Raw genomic sequence first — 21,462 nt, 5'->3', positions numbered from 1 at the left:
TGTCTTTTAAGATTTTCAGAGGAAAAGCCTTTTTTGCAAATCCACTAAACTGCATTCAGTTAAGCACTTGAAATCCCCAGGCAGACTTTAATACACTGGTCATCATCTTTAGCCAGGAAATACACACTTACTCTAGCCAAATGCCAACACATCAGTAATATTTTTCCCCAATTAAAACAAATCTTAAAAAGTGAGCTATTTGAATTAAAACAACACTGAATTTTAACATTTTGTCTCCAAGTATTATCAACAGGTCTGGATCTCTTGGATCTTAGTGAACCTGTCTTACAAACCCAAAACAAAGCAAAGAAATCAGAGAATCCTTCAAGAACTGAAGGCATAAAAGCTTCAACCCACAGAAAGAAGACAGAGAATCCTGACCTGATCAGTGTGGATTCTGAGCAGAAAGTCCAGGCTGCCAGAGTTGCAGACAAGTCTTCTCTAGATTTAGGTAAGAGTGCAGCTGTTTTATCAGTGCTCCCTTGCCCTGCTTAGCACAAGTTTCTCCTGGCTACCATCACAAAATAATGAGCAGCACCAGAATTTTTGCTGCACCCCATTTCAGCAGGGTAGCCTTTGCTCCCCATTATAAACCACCTGAAGCACTTCAAACCTTAAACACTGTGAACATGTTTTACATTTTGCCTCTGCCATTATGACTATTAAGTTGACCCTAAGTGTGCTAATAAAGTTTCTAAATTTCTTTGGAAAAAGGAATTTTGTCAGGGTGTGTAAAATGGTAGAAAAATCTGTAGGGGTGTGATGAGAAAAGGACACAAATGACAGGCAGCCCATACTGATGTCCTTTCCAGAACTGCAGGTGTCAGAAATGCACGTTTATATTTGTCAATACTGCTTTATCTATGCATAGGAGGGAAAAAAAACATCCATTCTTGACAAGAGAGATATATTTATACAGACTGAAAAAAAATATCCCCAAAACAACTCAATTTCCTGCCAAGCCTGATCTATTGACAAGCTTTGGAAAAGGTGAATTTGATTTAGTTCCATCCAAACTAAATTACTTGCAGTGCAACTGAGAAATTTGCAAGGTAAATGTAATTTATACCAAGGCAGCAAATTTTCCATTCATCATCACAGAAATTCTTTTAGAGACCTTTATCTTCAAACAGAAGCTGAACATCTGATCTTTGCAAAGTGAATCTGACATGACTGAATAATATCAGTTGCCTACATAGTCATTTTCACATGTTAGTCTCTAAAAGAAGCTTCATTTTTACAATTTGTCTAAATTACATACAAATTACTGATTTGAAGTCAAGAATTACACTGACATTCTGACCATGAATGCTAACAGACATAGAAAAATGTTGTGGATTTCCAATTTTCACACCACATCAACTAGAAAGGTGCACAATATTTCTTTATGTTGGATCTTTATAAAAATATAGGCTTTGGTGGCATTATTTTCTCTATAACACACATTTTACAGAGGAGATAAAATTGTCAGCAGTAGTTTCTTTAAAAGATTCCTATTTTCTGTTCTTTATTTTTCAGTTGATATTCAAACACAGATAGAGAAATGGGATGATGTCAGTTTTCATGGAGACAGGAGTAGCAAGGTCCACCCTTCTGCAGAGAGAACATCATCATCATCCAGAGCTCCATCAAAAGAGATTTTATGGTACAACTTTTTGCTTTCCTTAAAACAATATTTCCAGCCCTGCCTTCTTAATTCACAGAGATGCTTGCTTGATAACGAATCATAATTTTAAACCTGTTATGGTGACATTAAATGTGTTCAAGCACATATTTTGGACGATGTATCATAAGCAAGTGCACCTGTAAAATGCCATTTTGGCAGCAATTTTTAATGTTGTGGAAAGTAGCAGGTGAAATTACTTAATAAATGGTGGTGAGAATTCTACAGAGACATGCAGGGAAATCCTTTATTGTGGTGGTTGATTTTTAGACACTGACTGAGGCACAGACTTGTGTCTTTGTCTAGCCTCAGTTTCCCTATGAAATAGAAGAGTGAGAACACAAAGAAAGGTCCAGGCAATTTTGATCAAGTGTTAGTGCAAGTTAAACGGTTCAGTTGAAGGAAATAACCTGATTAATCATTGTGTGCTTGTGAACTGAAAGACACAGGGCAGCATGTCCTGTGCTGAGTGTGTAAATGCATTATTTCCAGGTCCACAGAAAACAGATCACAGTCTGAGCTGACTAATGTCAAGAGTGCCTTGGACTCTGATTCAGCATCAGAATTAGAGCTTGCACCTGCAATACAGGTAAGAGGGTTTGGCAGATTTATTAACCATAAAAAGGCAAGGAGGAACTTCCCACTGGCTAACCACTGACATCCTGGGAGAACTGTTCAAGGGATATTTCCAGGATCATCAGGGAAAATATCTTCACACAACTCTGAAATGAATAGGTTATGAAATTGAATATGTCAGCACCTGAAACATTCAGAGTTTGATGCTGCAGTGAATTGTGGCCTTCCTGTACAGAGGGAAAAACTTCAAACTAGAATTTACAGCACCATCTTTTCTCCCCTCCCTCCAGCTCTGAAATTCAGACTTGTGGCGGTTCCCTCCCCGTGTTCAATTCCATCCTTCAGGTCTCTTGGTCAGGCAGGAACCCCCAAAAGTGGGAAATTGCTGAGGAAAACAGGAAGCCATCATTACAGCAATGCTCATTAGCAGTTTATCTCCACAGGTGGGGGAGCAGTGTGGTCACAGGACTTTTTCCTGCTGGAAAAGGAACTCTAATACGGAGGGCACTGGGCTAAAGGTTTGTAGATTTGCCCAATTCCACTGTTGTATTGTGTCTTGGACAGGTCTTGTTGGAAATGATTACTGAGGGTTGCATGTCTGTATGCACACACAGTACAAATATATACAAACACATTTATAACACATTCTGATAGATCAGGTTGTGCACACGCCTTCTTTGCTGTTTCTTACTTTTGAACTGAAAGACTTCAGCCATTGGAAGGGGGAAGAGAGAGTTTTCTGGTGGATTAGCTTTTAGTAGAAAATCATTTTCTCACCCATCACAGCTATTTTTAGGCCTGGACTTCAAAAACCTTCTGTCAGATAGAAAATCTGGAAATTAATGAAAAATAATTGCCTCCTTTGAAAACGGAAAAATGAAAAAATTAGACTCTACTTGCCAAATGTGTATCCTGAGATTATACACCTTTTTTCTTTTTTTTTTTTTTTATTTCCCAGAAAGTAGAAACAGAACCGAGTTATCAGATCCATTTTTGTGTTTTTCTTAGGCAAAAACAAGTTCTTTACTTCCCTGCCATCTCTACCTTACAAATTGGGGTGTTTTTCCCTCTGGAAAGCCTCACACTGGTTGTAATGCATGATATCTTTTCTTTCTCTACATTAGATTTGTACATCTTAGTAATGGAAAATACCAATTACACAGTGCCATCCACTTGAAATGGCTGGTGTGTTCTCAGGTGCTTTGAGCTCATATTGAAGCACCTCTGACCCTCTTTTAGGAAGCTGCTCCTCAGCCCAGCAGATCTAAATTCCAGGACATTTGTGCTGAACCAGGACCTGTGTAAGTCAGGTAGACAGTCCCAGGATTTAAATGCTGTGGCTTTTTGTAAAAGCAATTACAAATGCAGTGTATCTCTACTTGGTCTATATGGTCTATTTCCTTTTTATCTTCCACTGGAATAACTGCAGAAGCAAAAATCCACATTTGTCACTCAGTTTAGGTTCAGTCAGTTGAGGCTACATAACATTTTGTAAAATGACTGTTACTTCAAAATAAAAAAACATGTAGTTGAATAAGCCAACTTGAAAAAAAAAAAAGCAGAGACTAAATTTCTTATCTGTTGTCTTGGTACATTTCATGTTTTGTTTTGGTTTGTCATAACCTGCTCGTTTCAAACCTGTCGTCCATTTGAGCAACAAAATGTTAAAATAATAATGCAGAGAAATGACCTGAAGTGAGAATGTGTTCTTATTCTAGGTAGGTTACTGGGAAATGTGGTTTTGTTCACTGCCTGCTTCATCCTGCTCGTACTTGGACTGTCAGAGTTGTCAGCTCCCCGCACTCAGGCTCATCTGTCTTGACCGAGTTCTTAATCTGCTTGCAGAAGAAATCACGTTAGGGCTTTGATCAAAGCATATGTTTTCCATACTTTGTCCTCTGTAGGTCTTGTCTATCTCATTTAAGGGTAACCTTTGCAATTGCAACACATTCTGCCATACCCTAAAGATTTCATCTTGTCAAACTTGCTGCAGTTTTCCATAAGCAGTTTCCCAATCACCTCATCACTCATCTTTGACATGTTAGATTTAGCTCCTCAAAGTGAAATGATAAGGAGCTAGGTCATATTTTCATTAAAATTATGCAATAGTCTTAACAAAATCCTTTATTTATCCTTTATTTATTCACTTGTGCCAATACAAAATCCAAAAGACAAGCTTTGAACTACAAGCCAGAAATGTGTTTGAAGGCTGTAATGGGCAGTGGTCACTGGTGGCTGTCACTGGATGTGGCTTCTCAGCATTTACTCACATCATATTTTATATATTATTAACTTTTAAACTGCATGGGCCCAAAGAATCCTTGTTGTTTCTTTTATCTGCCATTCTGAAAAGCCCCTTGTTATGTTTTTATTGGTACTGAGATATCCTACAGTGTTTGGGGGGGGAGGGGGTTGAAGGGTTATTTTTAGTCTTAAAATTATAAACTGCAGAGAAAGAGAATATGTTCCATTTTCTATGCATAAAGTCTGCTCATGTTTTAACTTTTTAAATATTTTCCTGGGCATTCTAAATATTTCATTGCTCGCAGAGTATACAAAAGCCCTGACATGCTAAAAATCTGTACCTAATATGTTAGTGCTCTTAGACAAAGGTGTAGTGCAAATCTTGTACAACTTAAAAATCTTCAGTTTGAGGCAAGAGTATTTAGAACATTAAATTAATTCCCCACTTCCCCCATATAGCTACAGAAAGACTAAGGCCCTTCCCTTGGATGTGCCACTTTAAGGCAATGAAGAGTTACAGATTTAGCTCATTATTTGAAGACTTGATCTAAAGTTAGGACTGTAATTTAAGCCCCTCACCAGCAGTTAAAGTCCAACAGCACCTAAGGGGAATACAAGTTGGAATGGGAGGGTTTGTCCCTTGGCACAGAAGCCATGATCAGCTGCATTGTAGGGAGGTGAGATTGTCAAACCTCAGCGTGCAGCATCCAGCCCTGGACACAGCCTGGCCCACCTGGGGGGCTCCCTTGGGCAGCTGCAGAGCCCCACCCCATCCCTGCTGGAGCTGTGGAGCTCTCCAGGGATGCCCCTTCACTCCCACCCCCTCTCCCTGGACCAGCAAAAGCAGCGAGTTTGGGCTGTTCAAGGGGCTCTGCGTTTCTGGGTGTCACAACCCACAGTGCAGCTCTGCATTGTCTGTGTGCAAACGCAGCCTCTGTGGCTTTGTTAATGTTCATTTAATGGAGGGGAAAGCCCGTTTCTGTGGGGATGATGTGGGGGCAGAGTGTCCCCACATCATGTGGCAGAGGGGAGGGGACCTCTGTGCTCCTGGTCCTCTGCCCCTAGGAGCTCGCTCTGCCCTTCTGCAGTACAGCTCAGTCTGAACACCCTCATTCACAGCATTGTCCTTGACCCAGAGAATGGCAGTCACTGGAAACAAATGGGTAAAAAGCAGAAGTAATCAAACTGTTTGCAGGAGCCAAGTCATAAATAATGAAAAGGCCAGGAACATAATTAGAGCCTATCAATAGAGTCCTGTGTCAAGAAAAACAAATTTAATTCTTTGATCGGATTACAGGTCGAGTTGATAAATGTTGATGTGTGATATTCTACAAGAGTTTTGAATTAATATGTCATATTCTGATTGTAAAATTGGCACAACACAATGTGAATGAAGCAGTTGTTAAAGAGATTAAAACTGGCCAACCTGAGGTCTCAGGAGCAGTAGTTATTTACTAGGGATTGTAATCACATAGGGATTGTTCTGGGATTCCAAAGACAAACAATGTTCTTCAGTTTTATTGATCTGAAAATAAGCATGCAAGCAAATTCCTCAGAGAATTTCCATATGATGCAACAGTGGAATAAAAAAAAAAAAAAAAAAAAAGAAAATAAAATAAGGGATATGTAAAAAGGAGCTGGTGATCCAGGCAACTGTATAAATACATATTGCAATGCAGTCCCTTGGAAAATCACACATTTCAGAGCAAGAACACAGGCTCTGCTTACAACACTGTGCTGGAAGGCAGTTTGAAACAACAGGAGTGTTCCCTGTGCAGTACTGGGGGAAGAGGAGTGTGTAGAAGCAAACATCATTAGTGGGAGACCTGATTTCTGCATAGAGAAGTAGCAAGACAGGTGCTGGAATAAAGGGTTCACTTGGTTGTCTGTATGGCTATAGAAAATTAACAGGGAGAGTAAAAGTGATACAAAAAGGTTAAAATCTGAATGTTTCATATTGAGAATACTTAATATTTTGATGTTTTTACATAATTGTCTTTATATCACTAAAAACTGATTAGAATCGTCAATATCTTTCTACAGAGAAAATAAGGTGTATTAAAAAGTATGAAAAAAAAGAATATAGGGAAACTGAAATTGAAATTAATAAGAGAAACAAGGAGGGTAGTTAAACAAATTGCAAACAAAGTAATGACACTAAAGTCTCTTGATAACTTTAAATTAAACCCAAGCAGCTTCCTCAAAGAAATTTATTCCAGACAACCTCAGTTTGTTCTCTGAAGAACATAATTTTGGTTCTATGGGTATTGAGAGACAAATGCCATCATGTGATACACAGACAAATGAATGATCTGAACCAGTTATCTCTTCTGCCCCAAATTCTATTAATCAGTAAAAGAACTGGTTTATGTACAGGACTGGCTTTTGGTTTGTTTTCAATAACAACCTGAAATCTCTTCCTGGCCTCACCAAAGGAAAATTAGCATTTTCCCAACGTGGACTGGAGGTAGAAGATGTGAAGGCAGAAACAATAGATCCTCAGTGTGGACATTCCCTCACACTCTGAGCCAGAGCAGAGTGCAGAGGCCAGCACAGGAGAGCACTCACAGTGCCCACCACCACCACGAGCTTCTCACAGAAACTGTGCTGTGTCCTTGTTTCCTTACCTCATGTGTTTCATCCACTCCGTGTGCATTTCACTCATCACTCTTAAACTGAGAGACCAAAGCCTCAGGGACAAAACAGAAAACCTGGGGCTCATTTTACAAATAAATGTCATCTTTGTAGGAAAAGATCCATGTGTGTACAACCACAGAGAAATGTGTTTGACCATACACCACACGTGACGTGTAAGAGTGTCAGATGTTCCATCCCAGCAGTGCCCAATCCAACATTTGCCCAATGAGTCTGATGTGATCAAAATTAGTCTTTTAGCAGTGTGGTTCACAGAAATGTAATATTACAAGTACAGTCATCAGAAATATAATCAGGGAAATTAATGCAATTGGAAGCACAGGCACACAATTGGCTAATGAGTTTAACCTCTTGACAAACACTAGGGAAGGGATTAGCAGTCAGAGCCTTGTTTAGCAAGATTAGGCCACTTTGTGCTCTTTCTGCCATCCTTAAATATTGTTTGGTTTTGTACAGTGCTTTTTGTAAGAAAAAAAAAAAAAAAGCAAAAAATAAACAAAACATTGTTTTTAGAAAAAGAACACGGAAAAAGTTCTTATGTGCTTCCAGTGGGATTGACCAATAGTATGGTACAGAAGAGAGATGCTGATTGTAAAAAGGATTTGCCCTTCCAGTGGTATCCAGGGAAAACCTGGCTCTCCAATGTGATCCCAAAAGAAAACCTGAAAGAAAACCACAAAATGTGCAGTGGAAAAAAATGTTTTCTTCCTGGCTCATAGCCAGTGGAAAGCATTGCCACAGTCACAATGCAGAAGGAACAAGGAAGGTAAAAGTCTTATACAATATAGTCAGCTCTCTCCTTTTGTAGTCCAACCCTTGCATTGCCCTTTCTTGTATGTCTCTTTATCTTTCACACATCTTGAGTGAAATGAAAAATCTGGAAAAGATAAATTACTCTGCTTCCCGTGAGAAGTGGTCTCTGCTACAGTGTAAGAGAATTCAGAGGAATTCATGCAGGGAAAGAAGTAGTTTTCCCCAAGAAAAAGGCCATTTGAGGCTCTAGGCAATTAAGGAAATAACTCAGAAGTGTGACAGAGGATCTATCATCCCTTTCTGATTTATTCTTTTACTTTTTAGGCACGGTCAAGTAAGGAGCAGCGTTGGGGAACACCTCTTCTCTCCAGAAATCACTCCTTGGAGGAGGAATTTGAAAGAGCAAAGGCAGCTGTTGAGGTATTATTTCATTTACAGTTTTCATTTTCAGCTGATGTTCTACAGATTTCTTTTTTATCTTGCAGCACAAGCTGGAATTGGATTATTTAAAACAGAGAAAAGATGCAATTCATGGAGCTATTAATTTAAAATAGCAGCTTGTCTCTTTAAAAAAAATGAAATCCAAAACGCTTAGCTATAAAAAAACATTAGAGAGAATCAAGATTTCAAGCTGGATTTTTATTGCTAAAGCAAATGGGTAAATGCCCCATAAATGTAGCAATTTCCAAACCACAAGTTAAAGAGGGAATTGTGTGCCATCAGTTCTTTACACCCAGACACAAACCAAGTCTCTCGTGTGAAAGGAGAGCAACAGCACAATCACCTGCTGTAAAGCAGAGCTGTGCACAAGCACCAACCATGCACCATTTTCACATTTTTACAACCAGTGGCAGAATGTTTAACACAGGAGTATTCTTGTATCCTGGTAAATCTATTTGGTTTGAAAAGACGGAAGAATTTGGATAGTTCCCCTATTGCACTTCTGGGGTTTTTTTCACTGATTTCTGCATTTCCAACATCTAAAACATCTCTTGAGTGTTGTCCTATACCACTAGTCCAAACTGATCCTGTCTAGACACAAAGTACAACACAGATTTTTTAGCAGAACTCCACAAAAAATTGGATATAAGCATTGGTCTGGAGCATCATTATCTTCATTATCTTCTCAGGGGTTCTATGGGCAACCCTTCAAAATCCCACAAAGAGCCAAGACAGCTCCATTCCAGCAAGGACAGAATTTCAGGCTAAATTATGTAACAGCCACTGAAATGAGTTCTTAGGGTGCAGAGGATGAAGCTGTGAAGCTAGTTCCTCAAAACAGGTTATTTTTAGCATTTTCAGCACTGCAGGCTCATTAGTCTCCAAACCATCTAGAAAACTTTAGGGATGTTTCAGTTTAGATTTAAATTTTAGTCATGTATTTTAATATTCTTCTAACTCAAGCTATAGACCATTCTAATTCCAATGCTGACAGCTGAACAATTCTAGATTAATAGTGGCTGATGAGAAACAGAACTATGCCTAAGTCTGATACTGGCTTCTAGCTAGAAAGAGAATTTATTGTTGAAGTAATTAATCTGATTTGTAGGGGTTTTTTCATGATATGCTGTGGTAAAATGAAGGGTTTCTACCATGGTTCCTTGGGATTTTGTTGCACACACAAGAAAATCTGGTCTCAGCATACAAGGCTAAAATGGACAAAATCAGTAAATTAGCTCTTTCATAAACCAAGCATGGAAGGCATTTTTTATTTCCAGGTCAAAGAAATTCTTCATCAACAACTGCTGCTGAGGCACAGGAGACGTTTCTGGTGTCACACACATTTGCTCCTGGCAGGAAAGGAGGGAACTTGCTTTCAGATTGCCACTGCTGGAAATGCTTTAGATGCTCCCACTTGCTGATCCTCAGGGTGGGATGTGCTGTGCTGTGACCTGGGAAGGCAGCACAGGGAATCTCCTCTTGAACATCTCAGTGCTGGTGGTTAAGCAAATGATGCCAGTTCTCCTGCAGTTGCCAGAAACTTGTGTGATGGGGAGTTCCAGACACTCAGCAGAAAGAAAAATGAGTTGAGTCCAACAACAGATTACAAGACATTATTGAATTACTGTGCAGAGTAAAGTAAGGAGGAGAATATATTGTTAAAAAAAACCTAAAACCCTACAGATTAAAAGGTCATTCTGAGGCAACAGAGACAGGTTGTTAAAATATTTTAAAATACTCTCAAAAATGGCTATTAAAAAGAATCAAATTAAATGTTTCCCCAACTGTAGCTGGCAGCCTTAAGTTATTCTTTCTGCCTAAAATAGAACCTTGGGCTAGGTAGTTAAAATGTAAAGGAAAGGATTCTTCAATACCTTACAGTGCAGTTATTCCATTTGCATATGAAAAGAGCTGAATTTTCATCCTAGCTAAAATGGGGTAGTAAGAAAGCTTGAGTGATTGAAATAAATTGGAGCCCATCTCAGAAAGATTAGTGCTTTCTTAAGCAGAGAATAGATACAGGTCAAAAATTCATCTTTTAGGCTTTGGATGTTTCTGTAATATTCTTTCTTTGGGACAGATCCAAGTGGAAAGATTAGCCAGAAAACTGATCAAGAAAAGGAAGTAAATCTCAGGTTCTTGGTGGCCTAGTTCAAAATGAATTAATTAACAATTCAGTAAATGAAGACACCAAACTTTATCCTCCACCCAGTATTCACCTCAGCGCTTTGGGAATGGTTTTAAGATGTCAAACTTTGAGATTAATGAAGATTTGTGAGGTAATTCTTTCTTAAGAAGGTTTAAAGATGTCTATGCCATTGGGAAATCTTTTAAGAATAAAGAGGTGAGTAAAATAGCTTTTTTACTAGAGAGGGTCCAGATTCCCTGGCAGTGTTTGGGTGCTTGCAGACCTTGCTACCTTTTCTATTACTTTGGAAATTAGATTTGATCTTTGCCTCATGATTTTTTTGTCTCATTATTTTTCAAGTGCCATAAGAACTATGTTTTAACACAATCCTTCTGATAATTAGCTCTGTTTCACCAAAAATTTGTACTTTTGAATTTTTTTTTAAAATGCCAGGATGGGGATTCAGATCCATCCTGTACTTGTATTCCATTAAAACAATTGTTTTATCAACCACCATCCTACTGGTGATGAGTTAAAACAAATAAAAATAAAAGCAAGAAGGTGCAAAAATTTCCAACTGAAAAGTCTCATAGATGGGAAAAAGCTGTTTTGCTATTTTCTTCTTCCACATTTCTCTGATTAAACTGCAGATGCCACACTGTTTTGTGAGCTTATGCATAAGAAATTTTGAGCTGTCCTTCCCAGCACCATTTTATTTACAACACAATGTCACATGAACCATCTGCTGTATAATGTACTGCTTTGAAGCATCAGAGCACATTACAGCTAAATTATGTGACAATAGGAGGAAAAAGATGGGATTAATTTGTTCTAGCCTAGGAAAATGTATTCCAGGACCATCACCATTGTGGTTCCCATGAGTACTGGTTGGATCCTTTCTGTACTTACAATATCCCTGTCTCACTATTTAAATATTTCTTTGGATGGGCATAAAACTGGCCAAACCATATGTTAAATTAGGAACCAGGAGCTTGAGTCATTCAGATGCATTTTATTTGATTCTCTTTCAAAACACAGTGGGAATCTTTGCCTTGATAAACATTTTTTATCTCTAAACTTCAGTAAAATGTTCAGATTTTGTTTCAAGAAGGTATCAGCTAAGGAAATCTTACCTAGTTAAGCACACTAGTTTAATTTACTGTGTTTTTCACATCAAAGAGTGTGGTCATGCAGTAACTCAAAGAACAGAACCTTGCTTATGCATTGGTCAATGAGGAATGTTTCAAATTAATTTTTGGCAATACAGGACAGGCAAAATTCTAGAAGTTATGACAATAGGTAAATTTATAAGTACTTCCCCTGCCCTCTTTCTTTGGATCATAGGAAATAAAATGCCTGGGAATATTTTGCCTCCCATTTGTTTAACTGCTTCAGCATATTTTTAAATACTAAGAGTAAAAATAGCCTCTTTGACAAAATGCAGAATTTTCTGCTTGGAAGAAGTCAGATGGTATGAACATTTTTCCTGGTTGTCATTCCTCTAAACTGCTGCAGATGATCTGAGAATGTGTTAAATGTGTTCAACTGGGCTGAAAACTCTTGGTTTATCCAAAGTATTTCACCAGCCTTAAGGTGGCAAAACCATTGAAATGAGGTTAATTGGCACTGGTGGTGTAGCAAATAGAGCTAAAATTAGACCTAGGAGCCTTGATCCAAAGCCAGGTTTTCAGGCAGGCTCAATATTAATTTAACCCTCCTGCCACTGAAATAAATGAAAAAACCACTACTGATGGCAGCTGAAATAGACTTAGGCCTCCAGCAGAGACTGCAATATTTCCAATATTTAAATGTGTGTAATATTTACAGTTCTCTTCCTCAAGGACACTGAACTGCTCTGCTGTTGACACTGGTACCCCCTTGGGTCGGAGCCTGGTCCAGGTGCCCGGGGCAGCTTTGCCGTGGCAGTGCCAGAATCCCCTCGTGCTGAGCATCCTCAGAACTCTGCAGCCTGCCCAAACCTTCCCTCACCACTGCAAAATCACTCTGGGTCCTGTGTCCAAGGAGGGCAGGATGAGCTGAGGGGGATTATAGCAAAGCTGGTCTCCTCCTCATTGCATTTCCTCCCCTCCTTTGACTCTGTAAGTGGAAATTGAGGGTGGCTACTTGAGTGCACAGTAATACACTGGATTTTTACTGCAAACACAGTGAACTGTGAGAATTATAAATATGTCTTTAAACGGCAGAATTTGAATTTAAGACCTAAATCCACATGCTTACTATCTGCAGAAATATGATGTTTCCACACCATTGATTCATAAGGGAAAAATGCAAGCAAAAATTCTAATATAAATATCATACATATATATGATTATTTCTATAAATTAATCTGGCTAAATAGGGTCATTACTAATCAGTTTTTTGTAGTTTTATTAATTTTAATCTGAAGGAAAGAGAAATTTCCACATTTTTACCTCATGCTGAATCTCAAAATTACTGCTAGTTAAAACATGATGACATAATTTTTATTTCAGCGCTGGGCAGATTTGTGCTGAATGAGAAGCAGTTGATGGAGGCATCTGTTGAACAGGATCTTTTTTGGGATTCAGTTGCCTCTGGTCATGGCAAGAGTTAAAGAGGCAGTGATATGATTCAATATCCAGCCTTTTCAACCCCTAAACGGACACTTCAGTACAATCTCACAACTCTTTATATGAAAGTATTTTCTTCAAGTCTGGAATGAGAGCAAATTCTGAAGTGGTGTAACAGAGTGGTCAGGGGCAGTTCACTGCTGTTACCTGCAGTGAAATCTCCTCTCCAAGAGTGAATGATTCCCACTTTATTTCCTTTTGCACAGAGGAACATAGCAGATACCTTCACAGATCCAAAAATTGCATGATTCAGACAATCCTGAATTTCTTCCAGAATGAAGGACAGTATGCTTTCCTTTTCCCCAGCACCTAAGCAGGGTTGCAGCAAGCCATGCAATCACAGTCTAGGCTCTGTTTTTCTGATCATGCCTGGCTGTGGAGCTGCACCAAAGCTGTCAGCCTTGTAACAAAGACTCACACAAAACTATCTGGACCAGTTCATGGAACCTTCAATTAATTTTGATTAGCACCTTGCTCTCAAATGGTTCTCTCTAAATCTCAATAGATTTATTTGTGCTGTTGTCTTTGATATAAATAAGCTGAGAAACTGTGCCCCCAGTGCTGTCAGCTCACTGAAACACTGGCCATGTCCTTGTAGGAACTGGAGAATTTTGGAAAGTCTTGTAGTGCTCTGCAAATACTCTGCTATGGATCTCCTTCTCAGAGTCCCATGACTAGTGTGTGGAGGTTGAAAAAGTAGCACCTTAATTTGGCTTCTCCCCTTCTATAATTCTATTTCTGTTTCTTGGCATCATTTCCTAGTAGCCACAGTTGTTCCCTCCTTCTGGTCGTTGCTAATCTCATTCGTCGTCCTAAATCTCATCTGTTTTTCATAATTTCTCCTTCCCTTGTGCATTTTCCCCTCATCTTTGAGCTGAATATTAATCTTACTGTATGATTCTATAATCTCTTGTAGATTCCTCTCACCAGCAGAGTATACAATGCAGTATTAAGATTTCTCCACTATGTCAAAAAGCCCAATTTGTATTACATCCCTTGCACAAACACCCTCTGTCTAAGCTTTGGCATTTCTCTTTCTCACAGCTGAAAATTATGCTGAATATACCAAAGTAAGCAATGCTTGCTCTCTTTCATACTGTTTTATCTATTGTTATTCTTTTGCATATGCACTTAGTTGATTTTTTTTTCTTTTTTTTTCCTTTGTCCAGGGACTTGCAGCATTGATTGCCTTCAAATTTTATGTAACAATTTGCTGTTAGCATCAATAAGATGCAATGTAAGCTGCTGAAAATCCTGCTTCAAACAGGACATACACTGCCTCTGAGATAAAGAGTGTTCTGTTGACAAAATGCATTCCAATATAAGAGATGAGATTTAATTATATGGAATTCCAAACAGGAGCTCTAGTATTTCAGTCCATGTGATTATTAATAGAACTAATACTGCTCAGCAAAATTGACACTCAGACCACTGGTAGAAAGAAATTAATTTGTTTTTTAAAACAAAAACCATTATTTTAATGTTTTGTTGTTAATTTTCTCTTTTCCTCCTTTTCTTCTAGTCTGACACAGAGTTTTGGGATAAAATGCAAGCAGAATGGGAAGAAATGGCTCGCAGAAACTGGATTTCAGAGAACCAGGAAGCACCAGGGCAAGTCACCATCTCAACCATCGAGAAGGTAACACCAGGTTTTTTATTTCAGTACATCCCCCCTGTGCAGCTTCGAGATGAGCCCCAGCTCTTCCAGGGAGCCCAAGGAAACTCTTTGGGCATGGAAACTGCTTGTACCCCAAAGAGCTCATCCTCTCTAATTGCCTGTGGGTGGGGCAGATTTGGAAGACTTTGCCACAGCGAGAATAGGTTTAGGCTTGCACACAGCCCAAATTCAGCTGAAAGAATCACAGAGCAACTGCTGGATTTATGAGCAATTTTGAAGACAAACACTTAAGGAAAAGCACCAAATAAAAATACCTGGGCCAGCACATTCAAACACTGTTGAGGACAGAAATTATGGCTATTCCATCTCCATTCTTAATTCCTTCCACTCCGTATTTAATTTGATTTCTCTTATGTAGCTGATCTTACCACACACCCTTTACACTGCAGTAACAAGAGAAAAAGGCAAAACTTAAAGGAATACTAAATAAACTCAGGTGCTTGCAGCACTGTTGTGTATCTGGAAGGTTAATTGAGGATTTCAGGATTTTAACTGAGCACTGCAGGGATTCAGCTGCTTAGTGTGCTCTCTACCACCACTTTGGGTGTCCTGGGCTCAGAGGTTCAGCTCTGCTCTTACTCAGGCACTGTGAGCTGTCGACATTCCCTTTGACGGAGAGCCCAGCGTAAGTACCAGTAGGTACAATTTCAGAGCTAAAGTAAAAATAAAGAGCAGAAACATAAATGCCCGGTGATGTGACTTTTTACACTTTCTGTCATTGAAATTCCGCGGGGGGAGCTCGTGCCATTTCCAGGGAGCAAAGGTTGTTTACACCCATTTGGAAAACAGTGAGTCACTGCATTTTTTAGACTTGCCATTCTCTGCAACTTGTCATTCATCACGGGTCCATTATCTCTCTGCTCCAGGGTTATTATTTCCACACTGACAATCCCTTCAAAGACTGGCCTGGTGCTTTTGAGGAAGGGCTGAAAAAAATGAAGGAAGGTGACCTGCCTGTTACAATCTTGTACCTGGAGGCTGCAATTCTCCAAGAGCCCAACGATGCTGAGGTATTGGCTGCTGTGCCTTCCCCTGGCAAAGGAAAAGGGAACTCCCTGCAGCATGGAGTGAGGGAATGGTTTCTGGGATCAAACCTCTGCCCGGCGTGACTGAATGAAACATTGGATTCCAAGGGTTATGAATTAGTGTTTAAAGTTATGAACTTAGTTAGCATATAAAGGTTATGAATTAGCCTTTAAAGAGATAACAATGAGTTCTTCATAGGATGAGAATCTGGTTTTGAAATATTGTTGTTTGAAGTATTTCAAACCTTCCCTTCACATCCTGATATTTTCAAACTATCTTGTAAACTGCTATCGAAAGATGAATATTTTTGATTTGACAAGACTGTTGAAAAATTTTGAAAGTTATATAAATTTCTTCAATGTTGCTGTTTTCGACTAGTTTATATTTAAAGCCTGTTTTTTGTGAAATGTTAAAAATATTTATGCTGTATCTAGGGCTCTTTGAATATCCTCCTACATTCAATTAAACAGTGCACTTCAAAAAATCAGAGAATCCCAAGCTCCCCAGAAACCCCTAATATATATACACATATAATATATAATAACCCCCTATATATAATATGCAACTAAATAATTCTTGTCTGTTTTCCATTAAATTGTAGCAAAATTTAAAATGTACAGTAACTCAAATTTAAGAAATCAGCATGTGATTATACACTGACAGAATACCCATAGTGCTGGACATATCTGCTGCTTTTCCTCACCCCTGTGCTTATTGGCTGTAACTCTGTTTGCAGTTGGATATATGTAACAAACTAAATTATTATTATTTTGCAGGCCTGGCAGTTCCTGGGTATAACACAGGCAGAAAATGAAAATGAGCAGGCAGCCATCGTGGCCCTCCAAAGGTAGAGGGAGATCAGTCCCAAACCTGGGGTCTGATGAGTGTTGGGTAAATGGAGACCTGGGGATATTTAATGTCATTCCTACCTTGGAATGAGAAGTATTTATTTAGCAGAGTAGAGCATTGACACAGATATAGAAACTTCAGTGACTTCAGAGGGATGACTAGTGATTAATATTTCTGTTTTATTAATAAGTGAAATATTTCATGGAGTAATTTAAGTACAGGCACAAAAGAAAAGTTATATTGCCTAATAAATACGAGTTAGGCACGATGCAAATGAAGTGCCTTTTTTACATTCCAGCCACTTGGCATATTTTCTGTAGTCTGTCCTTTAATGAAGAGGTTTTCTTAATTGGAGTGAGCTCCCTTCAGCTGCTGAATGCTAAACTGCCAACAGTTCTAGGTCCATGGAGATGTGATCATAGAATTCTTGTACATAAAATGTGAGCTCCAAAATATCAGCATTATTAGTATTATTATTATCTTTCTGTAATGGGTTTTTATGTTTCCATTTGAAGCAATATTCAATTGCATCAGCACTGATAACCATAAAGTTATTTCACCTAAGGATACTCAAACTTGTTTATATGTCCTTTATTAGCTTACCTGGATAGAAATCCAAGGGGTTGCCTGATTTAGGAGCTTGCTCATCCCCAGTTTTCAAAAGAACAACAGTGATGATTGTGATTTTCTTCACATGGATTACTTAGGAACAATTCAAACATTGTGCTTGGCTGCAGAAATATCTCAATATATACTTTATATTCTGCCTAGGTGCTTGGAACTGCAGCCAAACAACCTGAAAGCTCTGATGGCCCTGGCTGTGAGTTACACCAACACTGGCCATCAACAAGAAGCCTATCAAGCCCTGAGAAACTGGATAAAGCAAAATCCAAAATACAAGTACATAGTGAGAAGCAAAAAAGGGTCCCCAGCACTTACCAGGAGGATGTCTAAGACAGCAGATGAAAGGTAAATGCAGTGGTTATCCTCATTTAATGACTGAAGGCTTTATCTTTTATGCCATCCCTGGAAGTTGAAAAAAAAAAAAAAAAAAAAAGAAAAAAAAAACTGCTAAAAAATGATGTATCTCCTCAACTCCCATCACTTTCCTCTATCCCTGTCTCCTGCCTTTCTATTCCCACATCCTGCACCCTCATCCTTCAGCTGCTTCCACATCCATATGAAGTCTTTCTCCAGCTCTACACGTGTGTGTTTTTCCTACTGTTCACTCTTCCTGATGTTTTCCCATACCCCAGCCCAGCAGAATCCAGGAATGAGCCATTTTGCAGTGCAACATGAATTCTCTGAGAATATTGGGAGGTGGCACCTGCTTGTTAGAAAGCTGTTGTGGTTCTAACCAAGAGACAGCACAGCCATTTGATTTATCTTGGCCATCTTAAATAACAAAAAATCATGATTTGGCAGCCCTTCATCGTGATTTCATGAGGACAATAAACGAGGACCTCTGGACTGTGAGATGCATCATAAAGTCATTAAAGGCATAAACATGATTTAGAGAACCAAACCATTCAGGCTATCTCACTGCTTGTCATTTTGAAGACAGGCCTTATGTTTTACGCTCATCACTTACAAGTCCTGGGTTGACAAGATAATTTCGTATGAGCAAAAATAAAATATGCAGGTTCTGCTTAATTGCTAAGTGTGTTATTCTACTTTGGCTTCATCCTGCTGACATCTGGTGCTGTCAGTGCAAAGGTTTTAAGAAGCTACAGTGGGCACAGAAGTCTTATGTTTTGGCATCTTTCTTCAAGGGTCTTGGCTGGTCCCTTAGGTATTCCTCTTAAAAATACTGCTATTTTTGCCAGTAAAGAACTGTTTTATGTCTGAGAAACTCATCTAATTTGAATAGTTTTAATAAATCTTCATGTCATTCCACTTGGGTTCATGGCTGTACTTTGACCTCATTTCATAGATGAGCTATTTTTATTTCAGACATGAGTTTACAACAGCACCCTGAAGTAAACCTTTGCCATGATGAAGAAGCTCATTCACAAATATGGAACATAACACTTCTGATAAATCCACTACAAAGATTTTAATTTCAAGCTATGCAGTCAACATTGAAATGTTTGCAAATAACTGTATGATGGATCTTTAAGTTATTTTTCTCCCTTGTCTAGCTCATTACTCGAAGAAGTAAAGGATTTGTACCTGGAGGCTGCTCACCAGAATGGTGATATGATAGACCCTGACCTGCAGACAGGACTTGGGGTTCTTTTTCACCTGAATGGAGAATTTAACAGAGCAATAGATGCATTTAGTGCTGCTTTAACTGTTCGACCAGAGGTACATTTTAAACTTCTACGTTTTTTTAAATTTAGCTTTACAGGCCATTTCCTTTTCCCTGTCTGGATCAGGCTATTATTAATGACATGCTACTTCTGCCATTAAAATTTTAAGACCCAAAAATAGACATGTTAATTACAAGACGTAATTAACATTGTAATTCTTCTGTTTAGAAGCAGATTTATGCATATCCAGTTCCTACCTGTGTGCTAATTAATGGTATTAAATACATAAAATCGCCTTTGATCACGAGTCAGAACCTCACATTCCTTGTCAATTAAGATACAACATTACTATTTTATGCAGTCCTCTTTCCTTTGCAAGCAAAAAATGAGACATTATGTCTGGTTTTTGACACCTAGAGTAGAAAATCTCATTTTCTCACCAGGACTATACGTTGTGGAACCGCCTTGGGGCAACCTTGGCCAACGGGGACCGCAGTGAGGAGGCTGTGGAGGCTTACACACGAGCTCTGGAAATCCAGCCCGGCTTCATCAGGTCCAGGTACAACCTGGGCATAAGCTGCATCAACCTAGGGGCATACAGGTGAGAATAAAAGATGTGTGAACAAAAAGTCAGGCATCACAACTGCTGGGTGAAGATTCGTTTTCAAGCTGGAGGTATCTAAGAATAAAATAATCAGAATATAGCTGCATAATTTCAGCTGTTGTAAAATGTTGTCATAACTTTTTACAAAGGACTAAAAAGCAGTTTTGTAGCTCTAAGTGCAAGTGCTCTTATAATCAGTGGGATTGTTCTTGCACTTAAAATAGTCCTGCTCTTAAGAGCCTCTGTAAAAGAAAATGTAAGAGCCTGTCTTTTAAAGGGAAACCTGAGTTAAACTGCCTCAAGTAGTTCATGCCATCAAAAACACCCTTCAGGAATGAAGGTGATATTCCAGGGTCCCAGCTGTCAGGGAAAAAGAGGGAAGATGAAGAGGAGCTTTGCTGCAATGAAGACAGTACCCCCAGATGTTTGGATAGACTGAGTTTTGTTACCCCAAGCCACGCCCTCCTGCCTGATGAAAATCAAGAACAACACATTGTATTATTTTACATTGTAAAATAGTGTATTTAAGCCTGGCATGGAACTTTAGAAAGTTTGCCTGTAGTTGTTAAGCAAATTACAATGCTTGTTTCTTTTTCCTTTTTCTTTTTACCTGCAGAGAGGCTGTCAGCAACTTCCTCACTGCTCTCAGTTTGCAAAGGAAAAGCAGGAATCAGCAGCACGTTCCCCACCCTGCTCTGTCAGGCAACATTTGGGCAGCACTTCGGATTGCTCTGTCTATGATGGACCAGCCAGAACTATTTCAAGCTGCCAATGTGGGTGATCTAGACATTCTCTTAAGAGCTTTTAATCTAGAGCCGTAATAAAAAGGATTCAAAAATTTATTGAATTGTATTAGGAAACAGAGAACTTTTTTATTACTCATCCCCAAATGACCACATTTTCCAAAAGATCATGACTGTAGATCAGTAGGGGAATTTCTCCAGGCATTATTCATAAAGGGAAAGTTCAAAAGCACAAAAATAGTGTAAATAAATTCAAACTCAAAGGGTTGAAATGAGCTGTGGCTAATCGGACAAAGCCCTGAACTAGACAAAATAACAATTTCTGAAGAATCTCCATCCCATGCAAGCTATATCTCTCTATATCCATACAGCTGTAAAAAAAAAGTATCTTAAGAAGAAACCTAGATAATGGTTATTGCACCTTAGACTGGCAAGCAGTGCATCCAAGGAACCTGCTTAGCAGCTCGTTGCACTATGCTGACACCACTTTGCCCCACAGTGGGGATTCCCTATCCTTTGGTTTCTTTGATGAAAAATCTTCCCAAGGTCCATTTTTAACACAGCTCTGAAAATAGGTGCATGTAAAAGGGATGTGTTTTGTTTTGAATGTATTTATTAGCTGGCAATCAGTTTTTTTCTTCCAAAGGTACCTGGATTAATTTGGGCCCAGTTCTGCAGGCTCATGAAGCCATGTGCAGTGTCAGGAGGAACACAGTCCCTGCAGGGCTATGGGATGAGGCCAGGTACATTTGGGAAAGCCAAGTGTTGCCAGCAGAAGAGGCAATTTGCACTGGAATTGTTGCTGTTCAAACCAGCTGTCCTTGATCTGGGACAGTCTGAACAAGCTCATGGCAGGGTCTGCACCTTTCTGTGTACTTATGCACTTTAACCTTTCTTTTTGTAAAATAGTGCTATGCTTTTATTTTAGTCACCAACAATGGAATGTACAGGATGGCCTTGTTGGCAGAGAGGACCAAATATAATTTCCTGAAGTGTAATGGGAGGGTTTTCAATATTTTTATGTTTAAAAATGCAAATACAGTGTAAACTGCATTAACAACTAGAAAGATTATTATATGCATCCATCAGGTACTACACGTATACATGCATGTGCATGCACATACATGTTGTATGCAAATGATGTCATTTCAGAACATAGCAAGCTACAGATCTTTGTTGCAAACGAATAAAAATATTTGTGGGAGTTACTGCCTGCAGACCATGCTCAAGGGAAAACTTTC

General features: G+C 38.9%; 1 protein-coding gene and 1 long non-coding RNA gene across 3 annotated transcripts in view; one reads left to right on the top strand and one right to left on the bottom strand.

Moving 5' to 3' along the window:
* The window catches only part of PEX5L (peroxisomal biogenesis factor 5 like), a 100,123-nt gene extending 78,719 nt beyond the window's left edge, over window positions 1-21,404 (top strand). For both annotated transcript variants that reach the window (XM_041467754.1, XM_041467753.1), the window contains 12 exons: window positions 242-451; window positions 1,519-1,645; window positions 2,156-2,252; window positions 2,683-2,757; window positions 8,216-8,311; window positions 14,592-14,708; window positions 15,614-15,757; window positions 16,550-16,620; window positions 17,394-17,591; window positions 18,764-18,929; window positions 19,318-19,475; window positions 20,095-21,404. In XM_041467754.1, the coding sequence (XP_041323688.1) occupies window positions 242-451; window positions 1,519-1,645; window positions 2,156-2,252; window positions 2,683-2,757; window positions 8,216-8,311; window positions 14,592-14,708; window positions 15,614-15,757; window positions 16,550-16,620; window positions 17,394-17,591; window positions 18,764-18,929; window positions 19,318-19,475; window positions 20,095-20,299 (1,664 nt within the window). In that variant the 3' untranslated portion in view covers window positions 20,300-21,404. The remainder of the gene's footprint in view (window positions 1-241; window positions 452-1,518; window positions 1,646-2,155; window positions 2,253-2,682; window positions 2,758-8,215; window positions 8,312-14,591; window positions 14,709-15,613; window positions 15,758-16,549; window positions 16,621-17,393; window positions 17,592-18,763; window positions 18,930-19,317; window positions 19,476-20,094) is intronic.
* Window positions 8,529-20,182, bottom strand: LOC121353692. Its single transcript, XR_005955177.1, has 4 exons — window positions 20,089-20,182; window positions 19,315-19,461; window positions 17,562-17,648; window positions 8,529-9,897 (listed from the first exon to the last, which is right to left on the bottom strand). It is a non-coding gene; the product is annotated as an uncharacterized LOC121353692 (long non-coding RNA).
* Window positions 21,405-21,462: the final 58 nt, after the last annotated feature.

Source organism: Pyrgilauda ruficollis, unplaced genomic scaffold (genome assembly GCF_017590135.1).
Source record: "Pyrgilauda ruficollis isolate IOZ18807 unplaced genomic scaffold, ASM1759013v1 scaffold21, whole genome shotgun sequence".
Lineage (NCBI taxonomy): Eukaryota > Metazoa > Chordata > Aves > Passeriformes > Passeridae > Pyrgilauda > Pyrgilauda ruficollis.
The sequence above is the reverse complement of the archived record's forward strand: the minus strand, read 5'-3'. Positions and strand labels throughout refer to the sequence as shown.